Raw genomic sequence first — 13,035 nt, 5'->3', positions numbered from 1 at the left:
AAATATCGTTCCCCACACCTAGATAAATTTTATAACTTGACTTGGACTCGAACCACCAACTTCCAGATCCAAAGTCCAACGCGTTAACCACTGCACCATTGAAGTTGGTAATAACAATTTCACCACGGTGAACACAATTCTAAAGGGACATGGGATTTTGTCAGCAAGAGGGGCGGGGGAAAAGTCGACGATTCTTGTATCACAGCACATTGTAACAACTTTCACACGAGTCTATGTAAGATGTTTGTTTCCTAATGAAACATGACCGTATTGTTAACGTTCTCCTCGTTGTCGATTTGCTTGATAAACCTGAGGATGTCTTTCTTCGTAATGATGCCAAGAAGACGACTGGAAACAGAGGGAAGAGAGTTTTATTTGAAAGTTTACTAGACATAAAGGGGGAGAGGGGTTAAACGAAAAACACGAAAAGGAAAAACTGTGAAGAAGAACAAGAAAAAAAAAATTAACTTAGGTAATTATTATTATTATTATTAAGAGGTTTGACAGAGGGAACTGTAACTGCCAAGGTCTTACAAGGCTTGATAAACCTGAGGATGTCTTTCTTCGTAATGATGCCAAGAAGACGACTGGAAACAGAGGGAAGAGAGTTTTATTTGAAAGTTTATTGGACATAAAGGGGGAGAAGGGTTGAACGAAAAACACGAAAAGGAAAAACTGTGAAGAAGAACAAAGAAAAAAAAAATTAACTTAGGTAATTATTATTATTTTTTTTAAGAAGTTTGACAGAGGGTACTGTAACTGCCAAGGTCTTACCCGAAATCGAAGATAAGGAAGACAGGATAGGAGAAAGTACAAGAAGAGAGAACAAACATACCCATTATGTGTGACCAGAGTCTGTCGGAGTCCCAGCTTACGGAACATATCCACTTCGGCGAAAGACTATCAAACAGAGAGGTTCTTTATAAAATGTAGATCAAAAGTCTCCTGGGGAGCAACTTCGAGAAATGTACGGCTCGGCCGCTATTCAAGACATAATGCCGGGCCTCAGAATAACATAATCCCTCACTATGCCAATGCCAATACAGAGTGCTAATACAAGATGGAAGTTGTAAAACATAAAAAAAAACCTGCACAAAATTATTTTTGCTTTGGCTAGGGCACGTAAAATAGAAGAGGAAGTGAAATCCTGAGATTGAGAGGTCAAATCCCGAAAATTAGTAAAAATCGACCAGGATCCCGAAAAAAAACGGGATCCCGTGATTCGCACCGACTCCATCAAGCCATTCACATAGATTTGACATTTGAAGTCCTTGGTGAAAAGTTGTATCTCTCCAGCATAGATAACTTCTTAACACCCAGAAATTTTACAGATTGAATCACGACAAGTCTCTGGAACCATGTTCATCAACATATCTTGGCCTAGGTCTACAGATAAATTGTAATATTTATGTAAGTGCAGAGCCTTGAAATGAGAGGTTAACATGAGACAGGGGACCCAGGGGCTGGCTCTAGGACCCTGTTATAAAAGGACTTGCCCTGTTGAAAGTAGCATACCAACAGGACCTTATCCTAAATTCTGTATATCCCTGTGCCAAGTTGGTCATATTTTTATATTTACTTATTCTTTTACAGGCACGTTCCTTCAGCACATCCCAAATTTCCCAGCAATTAGTCAAGGTAACGTATTTCAAACAGCAAGCTTTTTTTATTCAGGCTTATGGGTCTAAGCATTGAAGTAAGGGAAGTCTGGGGAAAGGCCATAGTTTAAAATGAATTCTAGATTATGGGGAGGGAGAGAAATTATTTATGGACACAAACCTTAATCTATTTCCTGAGTTTGACCCTAAACTTATTGGTAAAAAATTTGTCTTGTCATTTTATCAAAGCATAACCATTTTATTTTTTACAGGCTCCAGTACAAGTATTTGGTACAGACGGAAGATATGCAACTGCATTGTACTCAGCAGCCACTAAACTGAAGCAGTTGGATGGTGTTGAAAAGGAATTGATTTCTTTCCAAGTAGGTTCTTCTAGTCATGAACTATTCAAGTATGGTAGTTTGGTAACCAACTTCTAAATTTCATGTTTATATTTTGGTGTGTTTGGAGTGCTCTTGAGCCTTGTGAGGACAAAGCTAAAAGCTTGGGGGGAATATGTACTTGATTGTATCAAACTGGTATAAATCTCTCTTGAATCAAAATTGTAGATTAGGTCCAAACTGCTCAGGCAAGTGTTTTACCACTGGGCTAGTCCTTTATAATAAATAAACCATTATTCTTGGTCTCTTTTCTGCCTTGCAGCAAGCCTTGAAAACTGACGTGAAGTTCCGTGACTTTGTGTTAGATCCCACCATCCAGAAGAGCCTCAAAATTGAAGCCCTCAAGATTGTGGGTCAAAAGAAAAACTTCTCTGCTGCCTCCATCAATCTGTTGGCTTTGTTGGCAGAGAATGGCAAAATCAAGAACATTGATGGAGTAATCAACAACTTCTCAATCATTATGGCTGCTCATAGAGGAGACCTCCCTGTGGAAGTCATTACTGCTAGGGTAAGATACCTTTTCTTTATTTCAAACCAATCATTGCAAAAAAGAAAAACACCATCAACATGAAATTGCTTAGTTACTCACAAATTACTAAGGGAGACCTTTGGCCAAACTAAACTAGAAACTGATGGTGGACTATTAAGGTAGAAACACACTACTATCATGCCATGTGAGCTCAGTGATAGTATGTGTTTCTACCTTTAATATAATGCTTTAATTTTGTGGAGAACAACTATTTCTCTCTCCTCTCTCATACAACTTACCGTGGTTAAGGATTTTTTATTATTATTATTTTTCAAGAGAAAATCTTGAAAGCGGAGAGAGAAGGACAGGACAGGAGAAAGCCAGTCGTTCCGAGAACGAACCTTATCCGTTTAGGAAAAATTCACCCAGGGCGGAAATCGAACCCGCGGCCTAGCGCTTACAAGGCAAACACGCGTCCAACCAAGCTAACGAGGCTGGCAAATTAGAGTGAAAAGGCGAGGTGACAGAAGCCTGATACATTAACTTGAGCAGTTGAAAAGACTGTCCCCAGTGTGCTCCTTATAGAAAAAAAGCCAATAAAATGAAGCATTAAATTCTAGTGCTGATTTTAACATGAAAAACGCCTATCCCCTTGAGACGAAAAGGCAAAAAGAAAGTAATTTATTATATAATAAATACAGTTTTGGCTTACCGGTCATCCTAGTAACTCCTCCTAACACGGCTGCTGCTCCTACCATGGCGTACAATCCTGGGGTAATACAATCATTAGTGGAACACTCGCCCGCAAAGATCCAAATGTGAGGGTAGTGGAATGCCAACTGTTGCATGCCTATGCCAACAATACGACCTACGATGCCACCTGTAACACAAGGAAACACGTGGTTAGAAGTGTTTGTGGAGGAAAAATAGATTATAATAATATAATACTCTTGAGTGAAAGGTTAACGCAAGAGGCGTTCTCTACTACCTATCCCTTAGAGCTCCATTATTACATGGTCAAATTCTCAAATAAATGAGGGTAAAATTTTATGCTTCGGTTGGGATCGAACCCACGCCCTCCTGTTTACCAGGCGAGCGTCTTGAACACTACGCCACCGAGGCAGGTGGGGTAGTGGTAGATTAAGGTTCAGTCTAATTATGGTTAACTTTGAATTCGAAAAGTCTTTGAGACAACAAGTACCTAGGCAAGTTTTTTTTCGAGGGAAGTAGATAACTGTAACCACGAAGGTCCAAAATCAAAGAGAGAAAGAAGACAGCATAGGAGAAAATTTTTTGCATAATTTTATTAGATAATCCAATGAGATCTGCTCGGGAACGAACCATATCCGTTCAGAAATCGAAGAGAGAAAGAAGACAGCATAGGAGAAAACCAGCCGTTCTGAAAATGAACTTTATCTGTTTAGGATACAGATCGCAACGGGCGGGACTCAAACCCGTGGCCTAGCGAACGTGCTGAACGTTAGCTGTTATCAAATTATCTAAACTTACCCAAGCACAAACTGGGTATGAAAAGTCCACAAGGTACCTTGATACCAAACGTAAACACAGTGAGAACCAGCTTAAGAACCAGAGTAATCATTAGCAACCAGACAGCCGTGTATACACCGGGTCCTGCTTCCGATGTAGTGGGATTACTTGTGCTCGTTGCATTGTGATTAATCACGTAATCACTGAAAGCAAAACATCCAAAAAAATTACAGCATCCTATGAACTTGTCTAAATAAATAAAATTGTAGATTTGCCTGTACTTTGAAGCTTAGAATCGTGAAATTTTTACTTGTTCTTACTCCTTATGCATCCACGATTCCAAAAATCTCATTAGAAAAATTTCCTTTTGTCCGTTTGTTACGCTGATAGACCTCTTTTTGTCCTCTTTTCACGAGAAACCGGCTCGAACGATTTTAATGGAATTTTTAATGAAATAAAGTTTTAAAATTTGATTTATGTTGAAATTTTGAAATAGAATTTTCCAAGCTCTACTCTCGACTTACCACAGGCCGTTGTTATAGGACACCCCTCCACACTGGCTGAACAGAAGATAGATGAGTTGACTAGTGCTCATTCTGGTGAACGGATTGGGAAACGAGATTAGCGTCGTGATAGCAGTGATGACCAGAACCTCAGTGACCGGGTATTGACCTAGACGCGACATCTTGCGGTACCGACACCACTTCAGATTCAGACGAATGAAGATGTACGCGATGATACCCTGTAATATAATCAGTAAATAATAATAATAAACAAATGTCGTTTCTTTGTGTTATTAAGTTATTATATTACAACATTGGTTCTCACTGTAGCATTGTGGGATTTTCCAAATATCTCAATAATCCTACCATCCAATGTTAACCTACCATGCTGACACCGGTCGCTGTGCGCATTTATATTATACGCTACTCATTTTCCTCACGAGGCTGAGTGAGCCTTGCAACAGCCAGTCACGGAATCAATCATTTGCATGATACAAATATTTTGACCCCACCGATCCTGGGTCTCCCGCGTGCAAGCAGTGACCACTACGCCATGGAAGCCGACAGTACAAGTCGAGTTAAGAGACCTCCATTCGGGGAACAACTTAAACTTACCCCAATAACTCCGAGGCCCACAAACGGGATCAGTTCGAAGAAGATCCAAGGCTTGTTGTATTCCACGTAGAAGAGGACCGAGTGTTCATTGCCAAAGGGGTTGATGGAGCGAAGCACGAAAGCTGCTATGAGGGCGCAGAAGAACGAACGCCACAGGGTTTTCAGAGGGAAATAGTAGCTCACCTGGAATATTGTATATTGTTACTGTATCACTTTTATTTATTCTATGAAATTTGCATACTTTCATCAGTGTTTGATAGTATATTGAACGTATGTAATGTCTGAATAGCGACCTGCAGTCACAGTACGAATGTAGACAGCGCGCAGCGGCGTAGTGATAGCATGTTAAAAGCACCAATTTCAATGGTTCAGTTAAGTTAAGCACTTTTCGCGTGGTTGGTATCCGGATGAGTGACCATTTGGAAAATTGCGTGCTACCTCTTCCCAGCTCCTCTCAGGGTGAGGTGATTGTGAGGAGGCGGGTAGCCGAAGAGAGGGGGAAAAACCGTCGTGAGAAGACCTTAGTTGTTATTAAGCGGCGTTAAACTCCTGTTGCTAGTCAAGAGAGAGACCAAAGTTTGTTCTTCTCCTGACAATTTTTCAAAAGTTTTGTGAAAAATATCCTGTGAGTAGGAGTAAAATACTCATCGTCATATCTTGAATGAATGAATGAATGAATGAATGAATATTTTACAGTATATTTTTGACGAATAATTTACAATCGTATAAATACTTAGTCATCCTATGAAAAAAGTACAAATAATCTTAAGTCGTTCCAGAAGTGGGTCGACTGTAAACAAAGGCCTCTCCACGATGTTCTATTTTTGAAATTTTCTTCGTTTATTACCTACAGATTTTGGATCCAAACCTCTTTTTCAAAGTCTTAATTAATCATATCTACCCATCGCAGTCTCGGGCGACCCCTTCGTCTTCTCCCTTCCATTTCCAGATGAAATATTCTAAAAAATAAAAGTAAAAAAAACTCACTTCTTCCAAACTGAAGAGCACTCCTCCAATGGGGGCACCGAAAGCAACAGATACGCCGGCCGCGGCGGCTGCAGATAGGATCTCTCGCTTCTTAGCCTCGTTACGTCCATACTTTGGAAACAGGTAGGACAGAATGTTACCTGGATAAAATATAACAGAAATAAAATTAATAAGTATGCAATAAGGAATTTTTAATGGTGTTAAGCAGACTTAAATGCTTGTCAGAAATATAAATAATATTATTTCAAAATAATATCGTTCCCCAATTATTACATCAAGATAAATTTGATTTGGACTCAAACCACCAACTGCCAGCCGTTCCGAGAACGAACCTTATCCGTTTAGGAAAAATTCACCCAGGGCGGAAATCGAACCCGCGGCCTAGCGCTTACAAGGCAGACACGCGTCCAACCAGCCTAACGAGGCTGGCAAATTAGAGTGAAAAGGCGAGGTGACAGAAGCCTGATACATTAACTTCAGCAGTTGAAAAGACTGTCCCCAGTGTGCTCCTCATAGAAAAAAGCCAATAAAATGAAGCATTAAATTCTAGTGCTGATTTTAACATGAAAAACGCCGATCCCCTTGAAACGAAAAGGCAAAAAAAAAAGTAAGTATATAAATACAGTTTTGGCTTACCGGTCATCCTAGTAACTCCCCCTAACACGGCTGCTGCTCCTACCATGGCGTACAATCCCGGGGTAATACAATCATTAGTGGAACACTCGCCCGCAAAGATCCAAATGTGAGGGTAGTGGAATGCCAACTGTTGCATGCCTATGCCAACAATACGACCTACGATGCCACCTGTAACACATGGAAACACGTGGTTAGAAGTGTTTGTGGAGGAAAAATAGATTATAATAATATAATAGACTCTTGAGTGAAAGGTTAACGCAAGAGGCGTTCTCTACTACCTATCCCTTAGAGCTCCATTATTACATGGTCAAATTCTCAAATAAATGAGGGTAAAATTCTATGCTTCGGTTGGGATCGAACCCACGCCCCCCTGTTTACCAGGCGAGCGTCTTGAACACTACGCCACCGAGGGAGGTGGGGTAGTGGTAGATTAAGGTTCAGGCTAATTGGATTAACTTTGAATTCGAAAAGTCTTTGAGACAACCAGTACCTAGGCAAGTTTTTTTTTCGATAACTGTAACAACGATAAAAAAGTAGATAACTGTAACAACGAAGGTCCAAAATCGAAGAGAGAAAGAAGACAGCATAGGAGAAAACCAGCCGTTCTGAAAATGAACTTTATCTGTTTAGGATACAGATCGCAACGGGCGGGACTCAAACCCGTGGCCTAGCGAACGTGCTGAACGTTAGCTGTTATCAAATTATCTAAACTTACCCAAGCACAAACTGGGTATGAAAAGTCCACAAGGTACCTTGATACCAAACGTAAACACAGTGAGAACCAGCTTAAGAACCAGAGTAATCATTAGCAACCAGACAGCCGTGTAGACACCGGGTCCTGCTTCTGATGTTTAGACACTGGCTACTAATATACTGTAGGTATTTCTTCAACTAAAATAGCGGGCCCCCCCTTAGGCATAATCCTGGTTACGCCCATGTCATTATCAACAATTTTTCCATTCAAAAAAAAGGAAAGTAAAAAGGGCCAACTAGACAATCCAAAGACAGTATCTTGAAGATTTAGCTTGGAGATTAGCCTGTCTGCCTTGTAAGCACTAGGTTGGGGGCTCGATTCCCACCCGAGGCGGATTTTTTCCTGAACGGATAAGGTTCTTCTCGGAACGGCTGGCTTTCTTCTAACCTGTCTTCCTTCTCTCTTCGTTTTCGGGTCGGTAAGACCTTAGCAGGTATAATGCCCTCTATCAAACCTCTTGGGGGAAAAAAATCAAAGTAAAGCATAGATACATAAGGAAAGTAACAATGTACTTTGAAGCTTAGAATCGTGAAATTTTTACTTGTTCTTACTCCTTATGCATCCACGATTCCAAAAATCACATTAGAAAAATTTCCGTTTGTCTGTTTGTTACGCTGATAGACCTCTTTTCACGAGAAACCGGCTCGACCGATTTTAATGGAATTTTTCGTGGTTGTTAAGAAGAGTTTTAAAATTTGATTTAAGTTGAAATTTTGAAATAGAATTTTCCAAGCTCTACTCTCGACTTACCACAGGCCGTTGTTATAGGACACCCCGCCACACTGGCTGAACAGAAGATAGATGAGTTGACTAGTGCTCATTCTGGTGAACGGATTGGGAAACGAGATTAGCGTCGTGATAGCAGTGATGACCAGAACCTCAGTGACCGGGTATTGACCTAGACGCGACATCTTGCGGTACCGACACCACTTCAGATTCAGACGAATGAAGATGTACGCGATGATACCCTGTAATATAATCAGTAAATAATAATAATAAACAAATGTCGTTTCTTTGTGTTATTAAGTTATTATATTACAACATTGGTTCTCACTGTAGCATTGTGGGATTTTCCAAATATCTCAATAATCCTACCATCCAATGTTAACCTACCATGCTGACACCGGTCGCTGTGCGCATTTATATTATACGCTACTCATTTTCCTCACGAGGCTGAGTGAGCCTTGCAACAGCCAGTCACGGAATCAATCATTTGCATGATACAAATATTTTGACCCCACCGATCCTGGGTCTCCCGCGTGCAAGCAGTGACCACTACGCCATGGAAGCCGACAGTACAAGTCGAGTTAAGAGACCTCCATTCGGGGAACAACTTAAACTTACCCCAATAACTCCGAGGCCCACAAACGGGATCAGTTCGAAGAAGATCCAAGGCTTGTTGTATTCCACGTAGAAGAGGACCGAGTGTTCATTGCCAAAGGGGTTGATGGAGCGAAGCACGAAAGCTGCTATGAGGGCGCAGAAGAACGAACGCCACAGGGTTTTCAGAGGGAAATAGTAGCTCACCTGGAATATTGTATATTGTTACTGTATCACTTTTATTTTTATTCTATGAAATTTGCATACTTTCATCAGTGTTTGATAGTACATCGAACGTATGTAGTGTCTGAATAGCGACCTGCAGTCACAGTACGAATGTAGACAGCGCGCAGCGGCGTAGTGATAGCATGTTAAAAGCACCAATTTCAATGGTTCAGTTAAGTTAAGCACTTTTCGCGTGGTTGGTATCCGGATGAGTGACCATTTGGAAAATTGCGTGCTACCTCTTCCCAGCTCCTCTCAGGGTGAGGTGATTGTGAGGAGGCGGGTAGCCGAAGAGAGGGGGGAAAACCGTCGTGAGAAGACCTTAGTTGTTATTAAGCGGCGTTAAACTCCTGTTGCTAGTCAAGAAAGAGACCAAAGTTTGTTCTTCTCCTGACAATTTTTCAAAAGTTTTGTGAAAAATATCCTGTGAGTAGGAGTAAAATACTCATCGTCATATCTTAAGTCGTTCCAGAAATGGGTCGACTGTGAACAAAAGCCTCTCCACCATGTTCTATCTTTGAACTTTTCTTCGTTTATTACCTACAGAGTTTGGATGCAAACCTCTTTTTCAATGTCGTTATGAATCATATCTACCCATCGCAGTCTCGGGCGACCCCTTCGTCTTCTCCCTTCCATTTCCAGATGAAATATTCTAAAAAATAAAAAAAAACTCACTTCTTCCAAACTGAAGAGTACTCCTCCAATGGGTGCACCGAAAGCAACAGATACTCCGGCCGCGGCGGCTGCAGATAGGATTTCTCGCTTCTTAGCCTCGTTACGTCCATACTTTGGAAACAGGTAGGACAGAATGTTACCTGGATAAAATATAACAAATAAAATAAATAAGTATGCAATAAGGAATTTTTAATTGTGTTAAGCATACTTAAAAGCTTGTCACAAATATAAATAATAATATTTCAAAATAATATCGTTCCCCAATTATAACATCAAGATAAATTTGATTTGGACTCAAACCAACAACCTCCAGATCCAAAGTCCAACGCGTTGACCACTGCACCACTGAGGTTGGTATTGGATAAAATATAACCAAAATAAATAAGTATGCCATAGATTGACATGCGTTTACAAGTTTGCTCCACCTCGGTGGCGATGGCGGTGGTCGAGTGGTTAAGAGAACTGAATCGCAATCCAGAGATGCTGAGTTCAATTTTCTCAGGTTTCCGGGAATGTCCGAATTTTCTCGTGAACTTTTTTTTTGTGAATTTATTTTTATTTTGATTTTTTTTTTTTTTTCTCTTTTAAAAAGACTCCTAACCCATGTAAGGTACCTATACAAGGACGCAATGTGAACCATGGGGTCCTTCCTTTCCTCAAACTAAGACCAGCGGATACAGCTAACATGATTCGCCCACAGGATTTGGATGATGAGTGTCCACTTTTCCCAACATACACCACGAGTGATGACCCCTCCACATCAGAATAGTTTTGCTCCCTCGGGAGGAGAATAATCTTTGAAAAGACAGAAAGTATGATTACTCATAACATAAATGCCATGGTTCTTTGTGTTATTATATCGACAACTGTTGGTGCGTCACAGCAACATAGTAGGATTTTCCAGAATATCTCAATAATCAGCGCTGTAATGTTCTAGCTACCATCGGTCGCTATGCGCATTTATATTACATACTAATCATTTCGCTCACGAGGCTGAGTGGCGGCCCCGCAACAGAGGAGTCACGAACAGAACAAAAGAAATTCATGCTGCTCTGGACTTCCAATTGAGAGGTCGCGGGTTGCGTTACCTCGGGTATACCAATTGAGAGGTCGCGGGTTCTTACCTCGGGTATACCGGAACCACACGCGTACGGGGCAAACATTCGCACCAGGCCGGCAGCCAGAGAGGCAAACAGTAATGCCCATGCTATAAAGAACACATACTCCAGTGTGTACGCCATGAAACCTTCCTTGTTACTCCCCATCACCTCTGCCCAGGTCAGCCACTGCAAGAGAACACCACCGGGTTTATTAACATCCTCATAGTTATTCAAAATATCATAATAAAAGTGTTGTTGATGTTGTTGTAGCGGCTTTAGCTACAAAAAGCCGAAAGGTGATGACAAAATTGAGAAAATATCTCTTTTATCAGCCATACACCAGGGTGATGGTCTCTAGCCACGTATAATTGGCTTGTCTTGAACTGCAGTCAACCATCGTGAGGACTTGTGCTTGTACTTTTCAAGCAGAGAGAACCCTACAAAACTATCAGTTTGTGGGTAGATTCCTCGCTGTTTCACCTACCTGCGAGCAATTCCCGGTATCTTCAAAGGATGTCTCGTTGGAGGACCAGCAACATTGTTCTTTGTTCAGCCAGAACGCCTCCGGACATAGACCGTACTTAAGATCCGACATCCATGAGCTTCCTATGTCAATAATACCCGCCACACTGCCTGCAAGTTCAAATTTGTCACACATCCATTTTGTAGGTATCGACCGTATATAAATAGAAAAAGGCTAGGAAGAAGAAGAAGATGCTGTAGTAGGACAAAGAGATGAGAGATACATAGGGAAAAGAATTGGGAGAATGGAAGTGAGGGGGAGAAAAGGGCGAGGGAGGCCAAAGAAAAGGTGGAAGGTTTGTGTGAATCAAAAATTGAGTGAAAAAAATTTTTAAAAAAAATGAGTGAAAAAAATTTAACAAGGCATGAAGTACACAATAGGGCTGCCTGGAAGGGACCTACCTTCTTCATCGCCCACGTTTCTGCCCCATACATCATTGCCGGTCTCTTGTTAAGTAAATGAAATCCTATTTTCCACCTTTTCTTCGGCCTTCCTCGTCCTTTTCTCCCCCTCATTTCCATTCTCTCAACTCTGTAGCTCTCCACTGATTTGTACACTTTTCCCTTTATGCTCAAGTTCATCTTCTTATCACACAATACTCCAGTCACTCTCTTCCAGTTCATCCATGAAGAGACCACCTTAAGTATGTTCTGGTTTATTTTGATTACATCAAGCCATGGACCTCAATGGTTCTTATAGCTTAGGTATTTAATGTCTCCAACTGGAGTTGAATAGGTACCTATATAGTGCATTTTTTTTAGTAAGTACCAACTACTGACCTACCAACTGTGTCTTCTACCTCTTGTTAAAGAGATTGATTACTGTGAGCAAGTTAAGCAAGTTTAAATTTAGTATTTGAGCATGGTCACTGAGAGCATACCCTAGTTTATCAACGAACTTTTTTACATGAGAGTGAAGGTAAATTAAACAATGTTATTACTATTTCAGTAACTGCTGGTACTGTAGACTGTACTATTGATATTACCTTCTTCGGAATCATAGAAGGTATGTAGAGGTATCTTGTTGTGGAAGAAGTTCAGCCAACTATTGTGATAGTCATGCTTCCTATAAGATGACACAAACCCAACACTCATTTGAAAAATTGTTTTCAAATAGAGTAAAACACAAGAAAAGAAAAAGTTAAATGGAACACATGACTATTACTAGAGAGTAGTAATTTAATTAAAGACTTTGAAAGGAAAGAAAGAATAATTCCAAGGATGGGTTTAAGACTGAGCAGAGATTACATAACAGAAAAACACATCAACCAACAGTCGTTTTTTGAAAATCAAGAGCTGGGGAATGGAGCCAGCAGGTAGGGTACTCACCATTTTGGTCCCTTTCCTGTTTTTACGTGATTTTTGTTGGGTGTTTCTTGTGATTACATAACACAAAAATCTTCAAATTAAGGTAAGCGGGATTCAGATGATGGAAAGCGAACTTTACAAGGGGGCTATCTGAATAACTAAAATGAGTTAAAAATGTTAAAATTAATAAAACAAGATCAAACTTTCAATAATAAAATACCTGAGGCCTGAGACAGGCAAATTACGTAGCCAAGATTTTTTTTTCAGGCAAATTTTTTTTTTATGATAATTGGGAAGATAGATAACTTCTCCTCTCTGCCGCTCAACTTCCCCTCAAGATACAGGAAGATAAGGGTGCGTACACACGAGCTACTTACCGTTCCTTTTCCAACATCGATCAAAAATAATCCTTTCCTTGAGGAGATTGGTCTTCA

General features: G+C 40.5%; 1 protein-coding gene across 1 annotated transcript; it reads right to left on the bottom strand.

The window, feature by feature from the left end:
- Nucleotides 1-61: 61 nt before the first annotated feature.
- On the bottom strand, nucleotides 62-11,429 carry LOC103507394 (H(+)/Cl(-) exchange transporter 4-like). Its single transcript, XM_026822268.1, is given in 17 exon segments — nucleotides 62-348; nucleotides 836-900; nucleotides 1,691-1,707; nucleotides 3,181-3,348; nucleotides 3,978-4,159; nucleotides 4,481-4,698; nucleotides 5,075-5,257; nucleotides 6,062-6,201; nucleotides 6,698-6,865; nucleotides 7,413-7,570; nucleotides 8,202-8,419; nucleotides 8,796-8,978; nucleotides 9,672-9,811; nucleotides 10,286-10,376; nucleotides 10,378-10,424; nucleotides 10,771-10,957; nucleotides 11,256-11,429. Coding segments are annotated over 17 exon segments (2,436 nt in total). The 3' UTR covers nucleotides 62-251.
- Between the last annotated feature and the right edge of the window lie 1,606 nt (nucleotides 11,430-13,035).

Source organism: Diaphorina citri, unplaced genomic scaffold, assembly GCF_000475195.1.
Source record: "Diaphorina citri unplaced genomic scaffold, Diaci psyllid genome assembly version 1.1 scaffold310, whole genome shotgun sequence".
Classification (NCBI taxonomy): domain Eukaryota; kingdom Metazoa; phylum Arthropoda; class Insecta; order Hemiptera; family Psyllidae; genus Diaphorina; species Diaphorina citri.
This window is presented reverse-complemented; position numbering and strand designations above follow the sequence as displayed.